Here is a 19,612-nt window from a genome sequence, read left to right as displayed (position 1 = left end):
TAAAAAGATGAGCTCTACTGTAAGGTACCTTGAGATGAAAACATTTATTGTGCAGGTATCAAAAGTCAAAATCAAAACTCAGGGCTGTATTGTGAAAACAAATCACATTAGTAATTTTTATAATTTTTTTTTTTAATTTTCACGTTAATGCGATGTCCGTAAAGCGGAAACACCGTTCACGTAAAAATACAAACAGTGAAAAAAATGGACATAAGTGTTTTTCATAGGACAGAGACGATATGGTAAAGTACATCAGTGCTCAAACGCCCTCTCAGCAAAAATGACATCTTATAGCCTTCAAGATATGCGTTAAATCGGCGCTGCTTGAACCTGCATTTAGTTCCCGCATGCCTTTATCCCTCAGAGCTGGAGGCTGCTGGTAGATGGGACAGCTGTCTCAGCATGCCCGGGAAGTGCACTCTGCATCTTGGGCCTGTCGCCTTGTTTTCCTGAGGGTGGTGCTCCTCTTCACCCTGCCGTGATCTCTGCTTTTTACACAGAGGACCCTCACCACCAGTACCCATACCTTTGAAAGACTGACACTTATTACCTGTATTCTCTAATCCGGCTGATGATGCAACACATGGTTGTGGCTTTGCTTTAAAGGAAGTCAACCCCCATTATTTTTCAAGGATATGTTCTATGCAGGCCCCCTAGTTGAAACAAGGCATTCTGATTAATATTGCGTTTGCGTTTAAGGCAGCAAAATTCACCCGTTTTTAGCCATCTCATCTCAGCCATTTTGTCACTTCTGTCGGCTGAAAATGGCATCATAGTTGCTCAGGGCTCAGATAATGACCAATCATGGCTCAGCTTCATAAAAAAAGGTGAGCTGTGATTGGTCGTTACATGAGCCCATTTTGTCCCTTCTGTCGACAAAAGGGACAAAATGGCCGCCCCCTGAGATGGCTAAAAAGGGGGGAATTTTGCTGCTTAACTCATATTCCACAAACACAATATTAATCAGAAGGCTGTGTTTCAACTAGTGGGCCTTCATAGAACATATTCTGGAAAAAATGTATTTTTGGGTTGACTTCCCCTTTTCTTTGTACAGGGATTGGCAACTTTAGATTGGCAACTTTAGAAATCCATTTGCTCAAGAAGCGACACCTACTTTTATAGCCCTATAACCTATAGCCAATGAAGAGTCCAAACGAAGCTTGACACCCACGCTGGACCCCTACACTTGCTCTAAATGAAACAAGTCAATGCATGAAAACCACAGCTGGGCTTTTCACAAAAAATTCCCGGTCTGTTTATTGCCTTCTGCCTGCAGCTTGGGTACCCTTCCGCCATCCGTTTATCCGCCTTTTTGTCCAGCTGGATCAAATAGTAATCACCTATAGACCGGTCAGCCTATGATTTTAAACGAGCTTCCGTTAGCGTTTCCGTCTACCGACTTTGAACAACTTCCACTAAATGATTCTCCTTTTAGGACCCAGAAGCTGTCAAAAAACCTCAGCTGCAGCGAACGGGATGACAAAAGCATCTGCCGTGGCAAACAGGATACGGAAGCCTCACTGCTGCCATTGAAGCCTCACCGCGAAAATAGAAGATAGGCGATTACAAAAAATGGGCTTCCGAATACGCTTAATCCGTTTCTTTTTTTAAGTTTCCCGTCTATCGTTTATCGCCTACAAAATGGGCATCTGGCATAGGTGGATTGGAGGACCGGTTCACCACACAGGCGTAATGATGATGAAAACGTTGGTCTGACTCCTCTCTGATTGAATCCTTATGTGTAGGGGCTGGGCTTGTACAGAGAGAGTGACCCATAAACCTATCAGTGGATTTTGTTATTGGGCCCATATTATTACAGAAATTGAGAGCAAAAACACAGCAACACAATTATTTAGCTTTGACTGTTGTGTGTCGAGTAAAATGGGATATAAATGCAAGTACTGTATGTTGGTCAAATACATACAGCAACTAGATTCAAGTCCGGGATTTATTTCATAGATTTATGTAAGTGTGTCATGTTTGGTCTATGTGGGTGGGTTTAATTAAATTTTCATGGGGTGCAGTTGGATATCACTGCAAACTGCGAGCGCAATAATAAACATTAGAAATTGTTCGTGTAATATCCTCTCTGAGAGCAATCATACGTGAACATTATCATATTTATAAATGATAATTGTGGATAAAGCACTTTATCTTAATGTAGTATTACACTGTGCAAGTATGCCGAATCAGATCTGTTGTGTTGATGCTCTCTTAGAGAGCTCTTCATGGCTGCTTCCTGTTTGCTTTTTGCAATTTGCTAGGGTGAAGGTCAAGTGACGCATGGTCTGTATCTTATAAACTTGGTGGTTTAAAAGAAAGTACTATACAGAGGATGAATGGCAGTATGAAGGACTGCGGCTCATCATTTTCATTTTTTCATTTCATCGGAGCTGCGGTGTTTAATGTCATTTCAGGATCTGGTGTCATCAGGCATCCTTTTTAAATTAGGGGTTCAACAAGAATGACGCCGCAATTCTCTGACCGCTTTGGCTAGCTCTGTGCTTATCATTGGGGCAAAAGTTATATAAATGTACCCAAATGATTAGGAGCTAGATGAACGCATTGTCGTGAGATGAGTAATGTGCTCGATTATCCTAGATGATTATAACATGACCTGCCATTTTTAGCATCAACTCCTGCAGATGTCTACTGCCAGTTGTGTGTATTTTTTACAAAAACACTACCTTACTGAATTTTTGAATACTTCCTTTGAAATCATGTTGTAAGTATAATTGTTGTTTTCTTTTGCTCTGCAGGGATCTAAGATTCAACAAAATCAAGGATTTACAACCAGGATCTTTTAGCCGATTAAAGAATCTCAACACACTGTAAGTTTTATGTGTTTATTTTGCTTGAACACGCGTTGTTTTTTTCAGACGTTTTTTTATTTTTTTATTTTTTTTAGACGTTCATTCAGAATAACTGTATATTTATATCTCTTTTCAGCTGGTACTTAAACACATGTAGGTCAGTTTCGTAACGGTAGAGGAATTCATTTTTTTCCCGTGTCTCCACTGTTGGCTCTTAATTGTTTGACTGAATGGTTAGATCAGGGTTTACCAACTTTTTTGAAACTTTTATCTACTTCTTGAGTAGGACTACTCATTTGATACTTCACTTCTGAAATAACAAATTTGCTCAAATAATGTTATCATTAGTCATTCCTGATATTCATCTGTGAGAAGACAATGACCAGATTAATGATTTCTCACAATAATTATCAACAGTGGTTAGAAATATCGATTAAGACTAAAACGTTTCATCCAGTAATCTACAGCCATATGTCAGGTTGCTCGATGGTCTTCATCTTTTACATCTTTTTTTTTTTTGCTATGTCCTATGTCGCTTGTTTTTATTATGTATTTCATTTTAATTGCATTTATTAATTTGTTGGTGAGTTTCACTGTAATATAAATGTGTGGCTACGTAGCGGACACAGCTAGCAAAATAGGGCCTGCAATGCCCTGCGCACTGTGTGGTGGAGATGCAAGTAAAATTAAATTCTAACTGAGGATTCACTTTCATCCAAGACAAAATACTGCTTGCATCCCCCAGTTGGTACAGAATGTGTTACATGTAACCTTAAAATAACTTTCTTTGCAGCCTCCTCAACAACAATCATATACGAAGAATCCCCAGAGGAGCATTTGAAGATCTTGAAAACCTCAAATATCTGTAAGTAGTCCTGATGTCTGATGTCGTTTTTTTTTTGCTTTCCAGGTCTTCTAATGAAGTGTTGAGAGAGGGTGGCCAAACATGCTAAACTTACTAAAGGAAAGATAAATGACGGCCAGACTGCTTAGTGAGCAAAAACATTGAACACAAAACTCTCCCTTAATCACTGCACGTAACATACTAAGCACTGGTCTTGCTGGCATGAGATAAAAAAAAAAGTATTTTTGTGATGAAGGGGGAGAATGTTTTGACCGCTCAACATTTGATTTGATTATGATTCATCGCGTTATGACTCAATATAATGACCTCTTTTCTATGCATTGAATCAATGCATAGTTTTTCTAAACATTTTACTTCTTACCGTTTTCTTCTTGCTACTTTTAGACAGTATTTCTAATCAGTCTTAGAGTATTTCCATGGATAGAATAAATTACAGACACATTTACGTCTATTAACGTACAACTTTAGTTGCTCAACATTCTGGGTTTCCTTTGTCGTATTTTGCGCTTTATAATTTTAGTGGGAGAGATTTGGACCGCTGGCAGGCTAGTGTAGTACTCACACTCTTTTACTGCACACTATTGTAACACACACAGATTATGGCTTGGCATTGTCTTGCTGAAATAAGCAGGGACGTTCCTGCAAAAAGATGGCAGCATATGTTGCTCCAAAACCTGTATGTACCTTTCAGCATTCATGGTACCTTCACAGATGTGTCAGTTACCCATGCCATGGGCACGAACATATCCCATACCATCACAGATGACGGGTTTTGAATTTTGCAGTGTTGATTACAATCTGGCTGCCCGTTTTTAATCTTTGGCCCGGAGGACATGATGTGCAGAGTATCCGTTTGAGCATAAATTAAAAAGGATTTGCAAATCATTGTTTTCTGTTTTTATTTACTTTTTACACAACATCCTAACTACATTAGAATTGGGGTTTGTGAGTGAGGTTTATACATGCAGATTGGCTTATGTTGGCTCCGTGGTTTTATGTAGATATGTACTTTTTTTGGTATTGTATTGCAACGTATTTAGCAGACCACAGAGAGTCCGGAGACCCGAGTGTCAATCCCATTTCCATTCCTAAATCATCGTCATTTGTGCAGCGGAGCTGATGTGCTGCTGGTCTGCTCTTCGACATGTTGTAACTTGACACTTTGTTGTGTGCACACTAGAACACGTTTAGTATGATGTCAGTATTGCAACATTTACATTTCTGTCAAATATATACACTCAGGACTACAGACTAGCATTTTTTTACTTGGAGCACAGTAAAATGACTTGCAAACAAATATTCACTTCTCTCTCCATTTTCACTGTATGGCTGATAAATACATGCAGAAACTACAATGTTTTCAATTCATATTGTATTGTACATGTTTGACACATTATGAACCCTAAGTATAAGTTATACAGCTTAAATACTAAAAATGTAAAGTGAAATTTAAGACTGGTGGTGCAAGTATTATCAGCAGATTTCACACTCTGCACTGTCACTCACTCGACAGCAGAATTTGCATTTGATTTAATTCGTCTTCACCCGACTTCAGTGCAGGCAGTGTTGGGTCACTTCATACTAAAAGACAGTGAAAATGTGAGAATGAACAAACAGTCTGTCTCTTTATTGTTTGTGCTCTGCAACTGATTGACGAAAAGTCCAGGATTTGACACTTCTGGCACATTACTGTAGGTTTATTGGGGAGAAAGTAGGCACTGATCATCGTCTTGGCTGTTGTGAGTGCTATGCAGGGTCCAGCATTTAAACCTTTTTGGGTAGTGGCCCTGTCAGAACCATGCAGATTAGAGTGCCCTGGACAAAGGAGGAAATGCATTGCCTTATCGGTCTGTGGGGAGTAGCGCCATACAAGCAAAGCTCAAGGGCATGCATCGAAACAAGTCCACTTATGAAAGTATTTCATGTGTTGCCGCTGTCGCAATTATATCACGTTGAACACTACGCCTGCTGGAGGACTCTTCCATTCCGACGTCGTTGCCACAGCAACCTGTCAGGTGTGTCAATGTTGTGGCCCAGTCTGAACAAGGCCAAATCCGATTTGGACGTGCTTGCTAAAATCTGTGGACAGTCAACCCTAAAAATCGTACGTCTGGATCACGATGCATCTAAGAATCGACTTTGTCTTTGACAACTTTTCGAATTTGTCTGCCGCCCCAAGAATTATCTTTATATTGTTAGTTTGTGTATGCGTTTGTATAGAGTAATCGCACTTCCTCAGTGTGTTACGTTACAGACTTAATGTGGAGGAATAAGTGAAAACACACAAAATAGAAAATACCTTATTCAAAGTGGAAGTCAACCCCCCAAAAATCTTTGCAATGTTTTAAGTTTTTAGGTTAAGAAGTTTCCCCCACTCTATCTTTTTGCACTTAAATGACCTTCGAACATGTCAGTGCTTGTTCTGTCCCATCATCCAGTACGTCCCCACTCTTCATACTTCTAATTAAATGTTGTACTTTAGCTATTTACAGGCTATGTTAATGAGAGAGGTCGTCACTGTTTAAAGCTCAGTTTATATTTAAAACCTGCGCCATTGTTTTGTCCCTTGTGATTAGCGTACAATGTTTCCTCAGTGCCCACCCCTACCTAACTACAGTTCATTCTTCAGTCTGTGGCGATCCAGCCTCACCCTTGTCACTTCTTTGAATCCAGTCCTTCCCTTCAGCTTTAATGTCCGTTGACCCCGTTTGAGCCTTTTGAAGTTATAGTCTACTCATTTACTGTAAATCATGCTAAACAAATATAGTGGGCTTGTGCAACAACATAAATTGTGTCCACACATTTTCCATCAAGTAGATCAAATCCATCATTTATTGGCACAGCACACCTCTCACCCCTTCGATCCTTGTAGCATATCAAGACATTTAGACGATTCTGAGCTTCCAACTTTCTATGAAAATTTGGAGAAGGCCCTTTTCTATTCACACATGACCACGCTGCAGTGTACAAAGCGAGGTCCATAAAAGGCATGAGTTTGGTGTGGAAGAGGACCCATCAGCCACATTTGGGTTGAACTCGAACAGAGATTGTTAGTCTGACTTTCTCCCAACATTGGTGACCTCGGATGATCTTCCAGAAAATGGACAAACATTTCCCAGGCACACACCCTTGTAGAAATCTTCTAAAAGAGTGGATGCTCTTATAGCTGCAATGAGAAGACAGACTTTTTAATATTTGGATATTATCAATTCTCATTGGTATAATGACCAGGTATGTAAATGCTATTATAGGAATCTGCTGCAAATACAGTGCATCTATTTGCAAAATGATCCACTAACTGATGGCATATTCTATTCAACTGAATGTGACTCTTGTAGTTGTGACTTGAGTATCTCAATTTTATGCAACATTTGATCCGCACTATACTGAAACCCGATAGCACTGACCCAGACACGCTTTAGCAATGACATAAGAATGCAGTGATTAAAGGGTGTTTATTTTTCCATGGACTGCATCACATGTACCACAATGGAGCTCCATATCTGTTGCCGTGGGTGCGATGATGGAGAGTGGAAAATGGACAGGACAAGAAAGACAGCTGCAAGCCATTGCTTTCCTTGTATCATATTTCTTTTAGCGTGAAAAATGGTGGAGGAAACAGTTACACATTATGAGGGGCTTCGGTCACAGAGCAAAAGTGTGATGCAGTCCAAGGAACTGATAACATTAAAAACATCTTTGCCATTTTTTTTAACCATTTAGAGCACTTTTTTTAAATAGTTGGAATTTCAAATTAAAACACAAGAATAAATTATTGTAGTGTATTACAATGTAAGATTTGTTTTAAACTAATATTTTTGGAAACGTTCAGCACTATCATTATTCAGCATTCATAATGGAAATATAAGCTAAATATAAGTTTCCTTTTTTAAATGTTTTAATTTTTTTTTTTTACTGTACCCAATTCGCCTGCCTCATGGTGAGGTGTGTGGTTACCAAATGTGGTTTGTTGTCTTATAAACTGTGGTCTGCAGTTATGTTTGTTACATATGTTTTGGGAACATAAACACTTTCAATGCAAAGTGATTATTCAGTGGAGTGTGCACAGTATCTAATAGCGCTGTGGTCTGCTGCTAAAAGAGAGAAGTAGATTAGCAGCTGTTTGGTTGATTTGCTGCAACACAGTCCCAAGTACGTGTGCAAATTGAAAACAGCTTAAGCCGTCGTCAAGGCCCATCACTTAAGAATTTCAATCTAAACAGCCTTGTATTTTGTCTACCTACTTTCTCAACCACCAGGCGGTATTCAGATGATGCAGATGTCTGAATGTGATACTAATGTTACTGGTTATCTTTCCTTTCAGCTATTTGTACAAGAATGAAATCCAATCAATTGACAGACAAGCATTTAAGGGGCTTGTCTCTCTTGAGCAACTGTAAGTGAACAACTTTTTCGTCACCTTTTCCATTGGCGTGTCTCTCTGTTCCCGCTACCCCCAAAACAGCTGCTACCAACAAGTCATGAAGAATGGAAAGCTCTACATGGTCATGAGTTATTTCATGCCATGGCTATGCAGGCCTTTCACAAGTATCATGATAGCATTGCTCATTTGCCTGTCAGTGCAGTTATTCCTCCCTATGCGCGCCACTATTCACCTTCCCTCCTCCACCATGCATGCCGTGTGTGCGCCCGCCCTTGTGTACCGCACTGACCCCCTTTGACCCTTTTTGCATGACTCGCATGTCTTTTAGCCTGGAGGACAGAAGTGCAGTTACACCGCCCCAACCCCCAGCACTTGTAGCATGATGTTTGTGCTGCTGATAGTGTCATCATAATGCCGAGCCAGAGCGTTGCTTTTGCTACTCTCGCTTTTACTGTTGTTTGCTGCCCACATTTGTGACAATCATTTAGTGTTTTACAAAATATTTGTTCTCTGTGTTAAAATGTGACTGCCAATCAAGACACAAAACATGTAAGATCTGGTTTTACTTTACGGGAAAAAAAATGCTCATCAGTGGATTAATAATTTTAGACAAACAAATGTCTTTAACCATAACCTATAGTGAATGTGGTTGATATAAACAATTGACTCAGGCAAATGAGACTCACTATAATCTGTGACTTCACTTAGCTGCATTAATGCAGAACAAATGGTTAATTCACTTAATCCGATTCCAGCACCAGGCTCACTGCCAAACAGATGCTTTGAATTTGATATAGGGTTTTATTAGCAAGTGACACGTTTTGAACCAGCTTGCATATAGAGAAATAATTTGACTACATCCCACAAGGCAACATAAATATGGCTATGCCTGACCTCAAATTTTTGTTTTGAGGCAATGATTTGATTCGAAGGCACATCCACTCCCTTATACATGACCCGCCAACACTGATTTCATTTGAGCTAAACATGGGTCTGTATCCCAAGTGTGGCCAAAATATTGACCAGAAATTGGAATGCAAAGTAGACCATGGCATTAAAAATAATCTTTGCAAAACACACACTGGTGTAAAAACGTTTTCGTGCAATGTATTGTTGATGGTTTAGCTGCTTGTACAAAGTACTAATATGGGCTTTAAGCAAACTGCAAATAAAGGGAGGTGTTATTTTGGGCAACATACTAAAGTAGTAAATTTTATATGTAATGTAATTGCACAGCACATGGTCACCTCGATTATAGAAATGTGCCATTTAATGATTTTTTTCTTGCTTCAAGACCTGCTTTGCCTCTTGCTTTCATGTTTAAATGAGCAGCTATCCTATTGATCAGTTGGATTTTCTTTTTTTTCATGATTATTAAGTCTCTGCAGTTCAAGTGTATTTGGTATTTGTTTGCAGTACTTCATATATGTCTATTTGTCACTTCTAATCTCCTAATCTCTGCCATATAAAGTGTACCGAATATAATGTTTGAGGTAAAACATGCAAAACCCTCCATTATTCCTTGCATTAACTTATAACTCACCTAACTGTCCTTGATTATGAATTGTCAGCAATGAAAGAAATGAAAGAGAGCACTTAACTTGCTTTGAATTTATGATTTAGTCAAGCGAAGACCAATAATTCACTGTGCTTTGTCTATAATTTGTTCTTCAGGTACCTCCACTTCAACAACATTGACTCATTGGAACCAGAATCATTCAGTCACCTACCAAAGCTTGAACGATTGTAAGTCCACTTTTGCTTGTTGACGTGGAATACATTACTCATATCCTCTAATTATCATTTTAGTCAGAAAATCAATAGTACAACTGCTGAATTCTGCAGAAGACAGAAAACCGTAGCTAGTACCTTGTATTATTTGGTTGGGAATTCAGTGTATGAATTTTGGATAAAATGCACATTATGAACATTAAGTATTTACCCTAAAACTGACCAACACTATTAATAATCATCATCATCATCATCTCTTATAAATATCCCAAAAACCAACAAAAGTGAATTGTGTTTGTGTTTAGGTTAAAAAGAAAAAAAACATATCTGATGTTTATCCAGTTTATAATACATACAGGGCATCCAGAAGTTATTCACGGCATTTTACTTTTTCCACGTTTTATGTTGCAGCCTCATCCCAAAATGGAATTTAAAAATTCCTCGAAATTCTACAGACATCACCTCATAATGAAAATATTGTTTTTATTTTATTTTATTTCTCTGCAAGTGCATTAAAGTGGAAAGCAACTCAAACATTTATTTTTCAATAACATGTTCCCAGCAGGCCTACAAGTAAACACGGCATTCTGATTGATATTGCGTTTGTGTAATATGAATTAAGCTGCAAAATGTACCCCTTTTTAACCATCTCAGGGGCCATTTTGTCACTTCTGTCGACTGAAAATGACATCGCAACTGCTCAGGGCTCAGGTAACAACTTTTACGGCTCAGCTTCAGAAAACAGGTCAGCCATGATTCATGGAGCTGCTAATACCATACTTCACTGTTAAGGATAGTATTGGTCGGTTGATGAGCAGTGCAGAGATGGTTTGTCCTTCAGGAAGCTTCTCCTCAGAGGACCACTAGGGCTCCGACAGAGTGACCATTGGGTTCTTGGTCACCTCCTCTAGTTGCTCAGTTAGGACGGGCAGTCAGTTCTAGGAAAGGTTTTGGTAGTTCAAAACTCCTTCCATTCACGGATGATGGAACCTTCAAAGCAGCAGATTTTTTTTCTGTACCCTTCCCCGGGTTTCTACCTCGAGACAACCATGTCTCGGGGGTCTACAGACAATTCCTTTGACTTCATGCTTGGTTTGTGCTTTGACATGCACTGTCAACTGTGGAACCTTACATAGACAGTTGTACGCCTTCCAAATGATGTCCAATCAACTGAATGTACAACAGGTGTTCTCCAATTAAGCTGTAGGAACCTCTCAAGGATGATCAGTGGAAACATGATGCGCCTATAGATCTCCACTAGGCTTGATTTTTGTAATCACATTCTGCGTTAACTCCATCAGAACAGATTCAAACAGCTGCATATCGGGTTCTGACCAGAACAAAAATATCATATTATTCAGTCATAAAGGCTCTTTCTTCTGCAAAATCTTTGCACATGGCTTTGAGTAGAGCGGTTGCGGAGTCCTTTGTTCCACATGCAGTGTATCCTGGACGTTGGCCAAGGATGGTGTCCAGTCGCTCGTACCATTTGTTGACTTTTCTGTCGTTCCCACTGCGGCTATTGTGCTCCTTGAGTTTTTTTTATAATCTTGTTTTAGCTTCTTCAGCTTTTCACTGACTTGTTTTCTTGTATGGTTAATATTCAACACGGCCACCTTCATCGTGATAAAGTGATGAACTTTATCATTTCTGGTGGCCGATTCAAAGTTTCGTTGGACTTGCTCGTCCCCGTAAATGTCTAGGAGTGCCTTAGCGTTGGCTAGGATGAGGCTGGTACGACAGAATGTGGCTGCATTTAAAATGAGACAAAAAGACAAAACAAAACAAATAAACACCCTGGGTTTCTACCCGGGTTCAGGGATCCTGTTGGTTAATGCAAGATATTTTAAATTAAAAAGGAAAACTTTTTTGTAGGTTGTCGCTTTGGAGTAGACTCCTGTTCAATAGATATGTTTTCAAATAAGTGAATATTAGGCTTTGTAAAGTGCTTTCGACACTGCGTGGTGTCGATAAAGTGTTATATAGATGCACTTAATTTTCCATTTTGAGGAAAGTGGATTTTTCATTTGTTGGACTATGACATGTTTTTCTTTTTTGGAAAAGTGCAAAATGCTAATTGATTCGAACGTCATTACCTGATGTCAACATGAATAGCGAATTGACATTTTGGGTGTGAGTCAGTGTTCTAACATATACTGTACATATACATTTTTCGTTACCTTGTCTTTGCTGAATGCAGAAATAAATCAGAACAATCGGCTGGCTTTGCAGTACTCTGAGGCTCGCCATGTAGTAATGGCTGTGGTTTAACTGCTCTTCAAGCTAGCAAATGCAAACCGTGATGAGAGGAGACTGCAGGAGTTGAGTCACGGCTATTAGACAAGTTTAATTTGTCTTGTCAGAGCTGTGAGATGATGCAAGTGTTCTTTCACTCTGCCATATATTTGTTCAACAGCTGTCAGGAAATATTGTGAGGCCAATATTTTTGCTGCTTCCAAAAATATTCTCTTTGGTACAGTCGGCCTGGGAAAAACGAGAGTAGCGGAAGAGGAAGAGATTACAACATACAAGTTAAACTCTTGGATTAGACTGATGACTGAGAACACATCCTGGCTCCATCACTGAACTGAACAAACCGCAACTTGAAGACTGTTTGACTGAGCTAGCCAAAGTGTGATCATTTGCGTCTCACACATTGGTGACAAAGGCAACCCGGGCTGCCAGAAATTGTGTGAATTGCCCGACACATCCAGAGACATTCTTACTCAGCATTGGGGTTCCTTCCTTCGATCTTTTATGAGCGGATTGGTGAGGTGACGAGACGACAGCATGAACGCTGGGCAATGTCCCGTCAGCTCATAATGGTGGCTTTTGACGGAGAGCATTGTTCGAATGACAATGATTACACGGCATGTGCGCTCACCTTGTATTGCAGTCTTTTTTTTCTGTCACATTTCTGTTTCCCGCCCCATCAACAACATGTGCCGAATAAACTTTTCAATTTCTTTGTACAGCCACTTTTCCACCAACAAGCCCAGGAACATTTAGTTCCTGTTAATATACAACGTTATACAACGTTCCTGTTCCCCAGGTGGTTTGCATTTCCACTGTATCTCAGAGTTCTGCGTAGATTACCCAAATGAGACTGATAACGTTTGTAGGGGGAGATTTTGCATCACTCATCAGTGACATGCTATGGCTCATAATCGTCATTGCAGTTGATAGAAAATACTTCAGAGTGACCTTTCAAGTTCATATATTTTTTTATTTTATCTTAATTCAAGTTTAAAACATTGGATAACCGTAAAATATCCAATCAATAATATGTACGTCATAATGTGAAAATCAGAGTGAAAGTGTTGTTGCTTATGTATACGTATATTTTTATTTATCATGGTAAGGCAGATGAAGATTCTCTTTTGCAATGCCGTCCAAGCTGCAGACAGTCTTTGAAGCAGCCATTTCTACACAATATATAGGCTATGTATTTTTGGTGGAAAAAAAAAAGTCTATTTCCATTATACACATAATACCTTCACCTATTTGTAGCTTGTCATTGAATTTTATTCACCATGTGCTATGATATAATAACTTGGCTCTATCGCATGGTTGATTGAATATGTATTTGTTATTATTTTCCTACTGTTTTACTCTGCTGTCTGCAGCCTGGTCAGCATTGCAAATACCTTACCTCATCTGGATAAATTAAGATGAAATAAATTAAATACTTGACTTTATTGACAACTCTTATGGAGTTTTTAATTATAGCAGCAAGAAGTATTTGGTATCTGGAAATGTGTTTCAGGGCTTGACAGTGCGCCCAATATGCTTGCAAATGCAGCCAACTGTTCAGTGCGTGCTGGTAAAAATTTCATCCGGTCGCATTAGCGCGAGTGCATGTTTTAATGCTCCTACCGGTACTTGGAGGGGAAAAAATACAGCAAAGGCGCTCCAACTCTGTCGGTCTGTCAGATTATGCTCACAAGGCGGAAGCCCATCTGTGATGCGCGTCATGTTAAATCGTTCCTGTAAAGATTAAATAAATAAATATCCAAGTCTGGATGTGTGCTTTGCCACGTTTACAGCCACCTAACTTAACTTGATCTCCAATTCCATTGAAATTGGGATGTTGTGTAAAATGTAAATAAAAAAGGATTGCAATAATTTGCAAATCATGTTCAAACTATATTTAACTAAATACACTACAAAGACAAGATATTTAATGCTCAAACTGATAAACTTTATTATTTTTAGCAAATAATCATTAATTTAGAATTGTATGGCTGCAACACAACATCACAACTGCTCAGGGCTCAGGTAATTCACGCCAGACCTGTTTTATGAAGCTGAGCTGTGATTGGTCGTTACCTGAGCCCTGAGCAGTTTCAGTCGACAGAAGTGACAAAATGGCCGCCCCCTGAGATGGCTAAAAAGGAGTGGATTTTGCTGCTTAACTCATTCCACAAACGCAATATTAATCAGAATGCCGTGTTTCAACTCGTGGACCTGCTGGGAACATATTCTTGAAAAAAAATGTGTTGGGGTTGATTTCAACTTTAATCCCATTTTTTAAATTCATTTATTTTGTTGTGTGTGGTATACAAAATATGTATGTTATGAACAATTTGAAAAAATATATAAATTATCCATTAAATTTACATATTTTTTGTGAAAATGCTCTATTTGAATTTGTAGAGGACCAAAAAACAAGTTATTTTATGGATTATATATTTTTTTTAATTAATCGGCCGATTAATCGGTTACATGTGTAATATGTAAATATCATAATCAGCATCAACCTTAAATCCATACAAGTCGAAGCCTCTTAAAAATTGTCCACACATTCTGACCAAAAGCTTAAGTGTGTTTTCAAGCCTTTCTTAAGTATCTACAGTCTGCAATGCCCTAAGATGTTCAGGGAGAGCATTCCACAGACTCAAAGCGGTGGAGCAGAAGGCTATATATACACAGTAAAAAGTGTTGGAATTTCAAATGAACTCGTGCAGGTGTACCTAATGAAGTGGCCAATGGGACCAAAGCTTTAGTAAAAGTGCAGTTGTGTACTCATTGCCTTTCAAATGTTTTGCCAGATGTCCTGTTAAATACCTTTCATTGACCCTATTTATGGGCTGTTTGCTGCCAGCTATATTCAGTCTCAGCGCAGCAATATCCATAAATTCATGATGAAATGATAAAGAAAGGATGGAATAATAAGGCAAATAGTACTGTGGCACACAGTGTGTGCGTCATGTCCAAAAACTCCAAGTATAAATTGTGGTGGAAAACCTCATAAATATCTTCAAAGATCATGACCAACGTTTTTAAAGTTTGAGGTATGCTGTGAAGTGATCCATCAGTCTCAAGCATTTATTTAGACTCATAAATGTGCTCTCCTTCAGGTTTTTGCACAACAACAGAATCACCCAGCTGGTCCCGGGAACCTTCTCTAATCTACAAGCCATGAAACGACTGTAAGTGGAAAAGCTCCATGTCAACTTCTGAAACAGCTGTGTGGGAATGCATGTCTGGATCCATGTCCACCGTAGAACCGTGTCGCCCAGTGAAAAGCTGGACTTGCTACTCAGTTACAGTACTTGCCACCACAGTGTTGTTGCTCTTCTTTGGGAACAGGATACGTTCTATCGCAAGTCTCACAGCACATTCTTGACCATGTTTGTCTGACTCCTTTGAGTCAGCTGCACAACAGAAAATATACTGTATCCCATGTGCTATTGAAATATTCGCAAATTCTACTGCAATGACTACCTATTGCTATTGTACCTGATTGTCTGCGCGCATTGTGTGTTAAGGCGATTGGATTCCAATTCGTTGAACTGTGACTGTGAGTTGCTGTGGCTGGCCGACCTTCTGAAACAGTACGCAGAGTCAGGAAATGCCCAGGCTGCCGCCACGTGCGACTACCCGAGCCGCCTGCAGGGAAGATCGGTGGCCACGTTAACAGCCGAGGAGCTCAGCTGCGGTAGGGAGAGAAAAAACTACAACTGTGCATGCCATTTCAAGAATGCCATTGAAACTCAGTAGGCACATTAACAATGAAAATGTTCGCATGGGGTCTAGACAAGAGGTGGCCCACTTGATTGAAACTGAGAGCTACTTTTTGGACACTTTTTAATACAAAGGGCAAAAAATTCAAATCGAATCAAAAATCGGGAACTAAGAATCAAATTGAATCTGGGCTTGTTTGAATCGTTACATCCCTCTAACCAACCAATACTCCCAATCTACAACCATGTTCAAAAGCATTTACTTAATAGCACCTCCCCGACGTTGTCATTCAAAAGTTAACATTATCTAGCTCATAAAGAGTTTTAAAAAATATCTATTTTGCGAAGTCATAATGGGCAGCAAATGATAAATATAAGAATGGTTCTACATCAATTACATCAAACTAAGTGGAATGTAGACATCAGGATTCAGGCTCACACGTAGACAGGCATACAAACAATAAGCAGACTGCAATACAATATATGCACTCAATCTCCTCCAGGCTTCAGAGTGACCTGGTCTTAGTCATGACCATGCAGACATACACACAGGTGCATCCCTTTTCTGTGTCTGAGTTAGTCAAGCACCCAGCTGTTTCACACACAAGTTCAATGTATACAGAGTCTCTTTATGGGTTTATTGCCTGCAAATGCAGTTAAAGTAGTCATCACTATCAGTGGACACTGTTTAGATTTAAATCTCAGCACCTCATTTGAACCCTTGTTTTTGCTCAGTGTATGACTTACCCTCTCCGTTTGGGTGCACAGCAAGGCACCAGGAGAAAAGGTTTGATGGAAGTGATTCCACAAACCCGTCCCTCTTAGGTCTGAATTCTGGCAAGACAACATGTCAAAACACTTGAACAAAGAAGATTGTGTACTGTTATCCTTTTACGGGCTCTCAAGGCTCAGGCTGAGTGATGGGTGCAGCGTAAAGGAACATACATATGTACCGACATGCCATCATACCTCCGCATACTTGCTATCCTCAAACCTTCCATTACAACACTCTCTCCAGAAGTACCCAGGATCACCTCAGAGCCCCAGGATGTAGATGTTACATCAGGGAATACAGTCTACTTCACTTGCAGGGCTGAGGGAAACCCTAAACCGCAGATCATCTGGCTTCGCAACAAGTAAGCCTTTTGAATTAGCGTACGCAACAGTTTAAATGTATAGCAATGAAGATAATTCTGTTTGTTAATGTTTGTGTTGTTTATCTCTTCTCTTCTGACAGCAATGCTCTAAACATGCGGGATGACAGTCGTCTGAACCTGCTAGAGGATGGGACACTGATGATTCAGGACACAAGAGAGACTGACCAGGGAGTTTACCAGTGCATGGCCAAAAATGTGGCTGGGGAGGTCAAGACCTCAGAGGTCACACTGCGATATTTTGGAGCCCCTTGTAAGTGAAGTTTCGTAAAATCCGAGCTAATGTTTCATCATGCACTTGGGAAATTTGAGCAAATGGGCTCGTATTTTGAAGGTTGGAATAGAATTTGCTCCAGTGTGTCTCAGCTCTATTATAAGTCTTTTTTGTCTTTTTTATCAGCGCTCATTTTGTTTAATAACTTCTGAGGCTCTGTGTACACATCTGTACAACTGCATTGTCCCTTTTTCCTATGAAATCATTCACCCAGGATAGACCCGCTGGTCATGAAATCATTTGTGTTTGTGTGTTCGAATCACCTTACAATGTGCTCACCACACGCACTAAATTTCAACCCCGAAATAAGTGTCTCATTTGTAAAAAAAAATTACAATCTTGTCATGGGTTGAAATTCACCGTCGAGAATGTTCCGCCTGCATGAGCGTACGATAGTACAAGTGCGCATAAACATGGTCTCAGCCCTACAAACATGATCAGGACTTCTCTTAATGTCAGCTGCTGCAGCAACATTGTAAGGCAGCACATAAATCACATCAACTACAGACAGTATAACTTTATTGTATTGTATATTGTCCAATATTATGAGTTCGCCGCATGGGCTGAAGATACTGTTCAATTTGAATGAAGATTGACTTTTTTTAATGATTGAGGCAAAAACGATTCTATTACCTGAAGCTGACACTGTTCCGCACAATATTTCATTCAAATGTCATAATATACAAAATCACAAAAATATTTGATTGAGTCAATTGAAACAAAAGGGTTGAAGTTTGCCAGGAAAGTCAATGAAACATTAGAAACTACAAATGAAACGTACATTATTTACTGTATGTATTCAACTAAGACAAATGAACAACTTTCACACTGTAAATTTTCTGGAGAATTTATCACATCTTGCATTGCCAGAGTGCAAAGGGCCCCACACAATGTGAAAGACTGAGGTTACCCCCACATTTTAGCAGGTCAAATATCTTTGGCATCCCACTTTGTTGCGAGACAAGCAGAGTAGAGAAAGAAAATCCTTCTACACACACACACACGCTCACCCCCACTCCCCTACAAACACAAGGTTTTGTCTGACATCCATACACACTTAAATAGTACTCACATATCAATTTTTCAACTCGCAGTCGCGTCAATGATTTTCGCCACGGCTGTGTGAACCAGAGTGTCATTACGGGATTGGTAGGTGGCCTTGTTAACATGTTGTGCATTTCCTGTCATTGGGTGATTGTAAACACCAGGCCCTTTGCTGCGCACATTTTTGCTGGGTCACAACTGTAATCACTGGCCAAGTCTGGACAGGGAGCACAATCTGTGATAGAGATGGGAAGTTTTGTTCGCCATCGACAAAGTGGCATAATAGACGCAGAGGTGGGTTTTGTACATGACCGCTCAGTTCATCAGCAATCATCTTACAGGACCAGGGATAATTTATAAGGAAATTGTGTTTAAATTTAAGGTTACTGACCTTGAGTCTGTTTGACAGTCTGGCGCGTTGTAAATCAAATCTTCAGGATAGTAACGAGCAGAATGATTAACATCGTGATCAAATTGTTGCTTTCTGTCTGCCTCAACCCATTCAGCACGGCCAAGTTTTGTCATCCAGCCCCAAAACACTGAGGTACTGGTGGGGGAGAGTGTGACTTTGGAGTGCAGCGCCACAGGCCAGCCACAACCCCGAATCTCCTGGACGAAAGCGGATCGGACGCCACTGCCCAGTGACACGCGCATCAACATCACCCCCTCCGGGGGGCTTTATATCCAGAACGTGGTCCAGGCTGATGGGGGGCAGTACACTTGTTTTGCCTCTAATAATGTGGATACAATCCACGCCACAGCTTATATCATTGTCCAAGGTAGGATAACAACATCACCTCTAGCCTGAAACATCAAACTTTTGCATTATGTTTGTTATTCTTCCAATGGAATGCTTCAACTAGTTGGCATGCATACAACATATTCTTGAAAAAAATATGTTTCGGTTGACTTCCACTTTAAGGACTGATTAATCACTTATTATTATCATTATTATTGATTATTATTTCATTTTTTAATTAATCCTGCTCCAGGTTAAAGTTACCAATCAAATAATATTGTCTCATTTGTGTCTTTAATACACATTCACATCATTGTATTTATCTCGGTGCCCCCCAGCTATCCCCCAGTTCACGGTCACGCCACAGGATCAGTCGGTCCTTGACGGCCTCACTGTGGACTTTCCATGCGAGGCCACGGGTTACCCCCAGCCAGTTATTGCCTGGACTCGTGGAGGCAGCCCGTTACCTCTGGACCGCCGACACTCAGTCCTGTCTTCTGGCACTCTTCGAATCACTCGGGTGGCGGCCCACGACGAGGGCCAATATGAGTGCCAGGCTGTCAACCCAGTGGGGACTATCCGCACCGCCGTGCAGCTCAGCATCCAACAGAGAGGTGAGTGTACAGGATGGAGCTTTTAAGT

At 40.0% G+C, this 19,612-nt stretch overlaps 1 protein-coding gene across 2 annotated transcripts in view; it reads left to right on the top strand.

The window, feature by feature from the left end:
• Positions 1 to 19,612, top strand: part of pxdn (peroxidasin) — a 52,169-nt gene that overhangs the window by 9,661 nt on the left and 22,896 nt on the right. Inside the window, exons 2-11 of one of the 2 annotated variants that reach the window (XM_086050381.1) lie at positions 2,760 to 2,831; positions 3,607 to 3,678; positions 8,003 to 8,074; positions 9,737 to 9,808; positions 15,154 to 15,225; positions 15,565 to 15,734; positions 16,778 to 16,895; positions 16,997 to 17,166; positions 18,738 to 19,010; positions 19,309 to 19,584. In XM_086050381.1, coding sequence (XP_085906507.1) covers positions 2,760 to 2,831; positions 3,607 to 3,678; positions 8,003 to 8,074; positions 9,737 to 9,808; positions 15,154 to 15,225; positions 15,565 to 15,734; positions 16,778 to 16,895; positions 16,997 to 17,166; positions 18,738 to 19,010; positions 19,309 to 19,584 — 1,367 coding nt within the window. The remainder of the gene's footprint in view (positions 1 to 2,759; positions 2,832 to 3,606; positions 3,679 to 8,002; positions 8,075 to 9,736; positions 9,809 to 15,153; positions 15,226 to 15,564; positions 15,735 to 16,777; positions 16,896 to 16,996; positions 17,167 to 18,737; positions 19,011 to 19,308; positions 19,585 to 19,612) is intronic. The other variant, XM_086050382.1, reaches the window with a different exon arrangement.

Source organism: Filicampus tigris, chromosome 13 (assembly GCF_054856515.1).
Source record: "Filicampus tigris isolate MCC_2025a chromosome 13, RoL_Ftig_1.0, whole genome shotgun sequence".
Classification (NCBI taxonomy): domain Eukaryota; kingdom Metazoa; phylum Chordata; class Actinopteri; order Syngnathiformes; family Syngnathidae; genus Filicampus; species Filicampus tigris.
The sequence above is the reverse complement of the archived record's forward strand: the minus strand, read 5'-3'. Positions and strand labels throughout refer to the sequence as shown.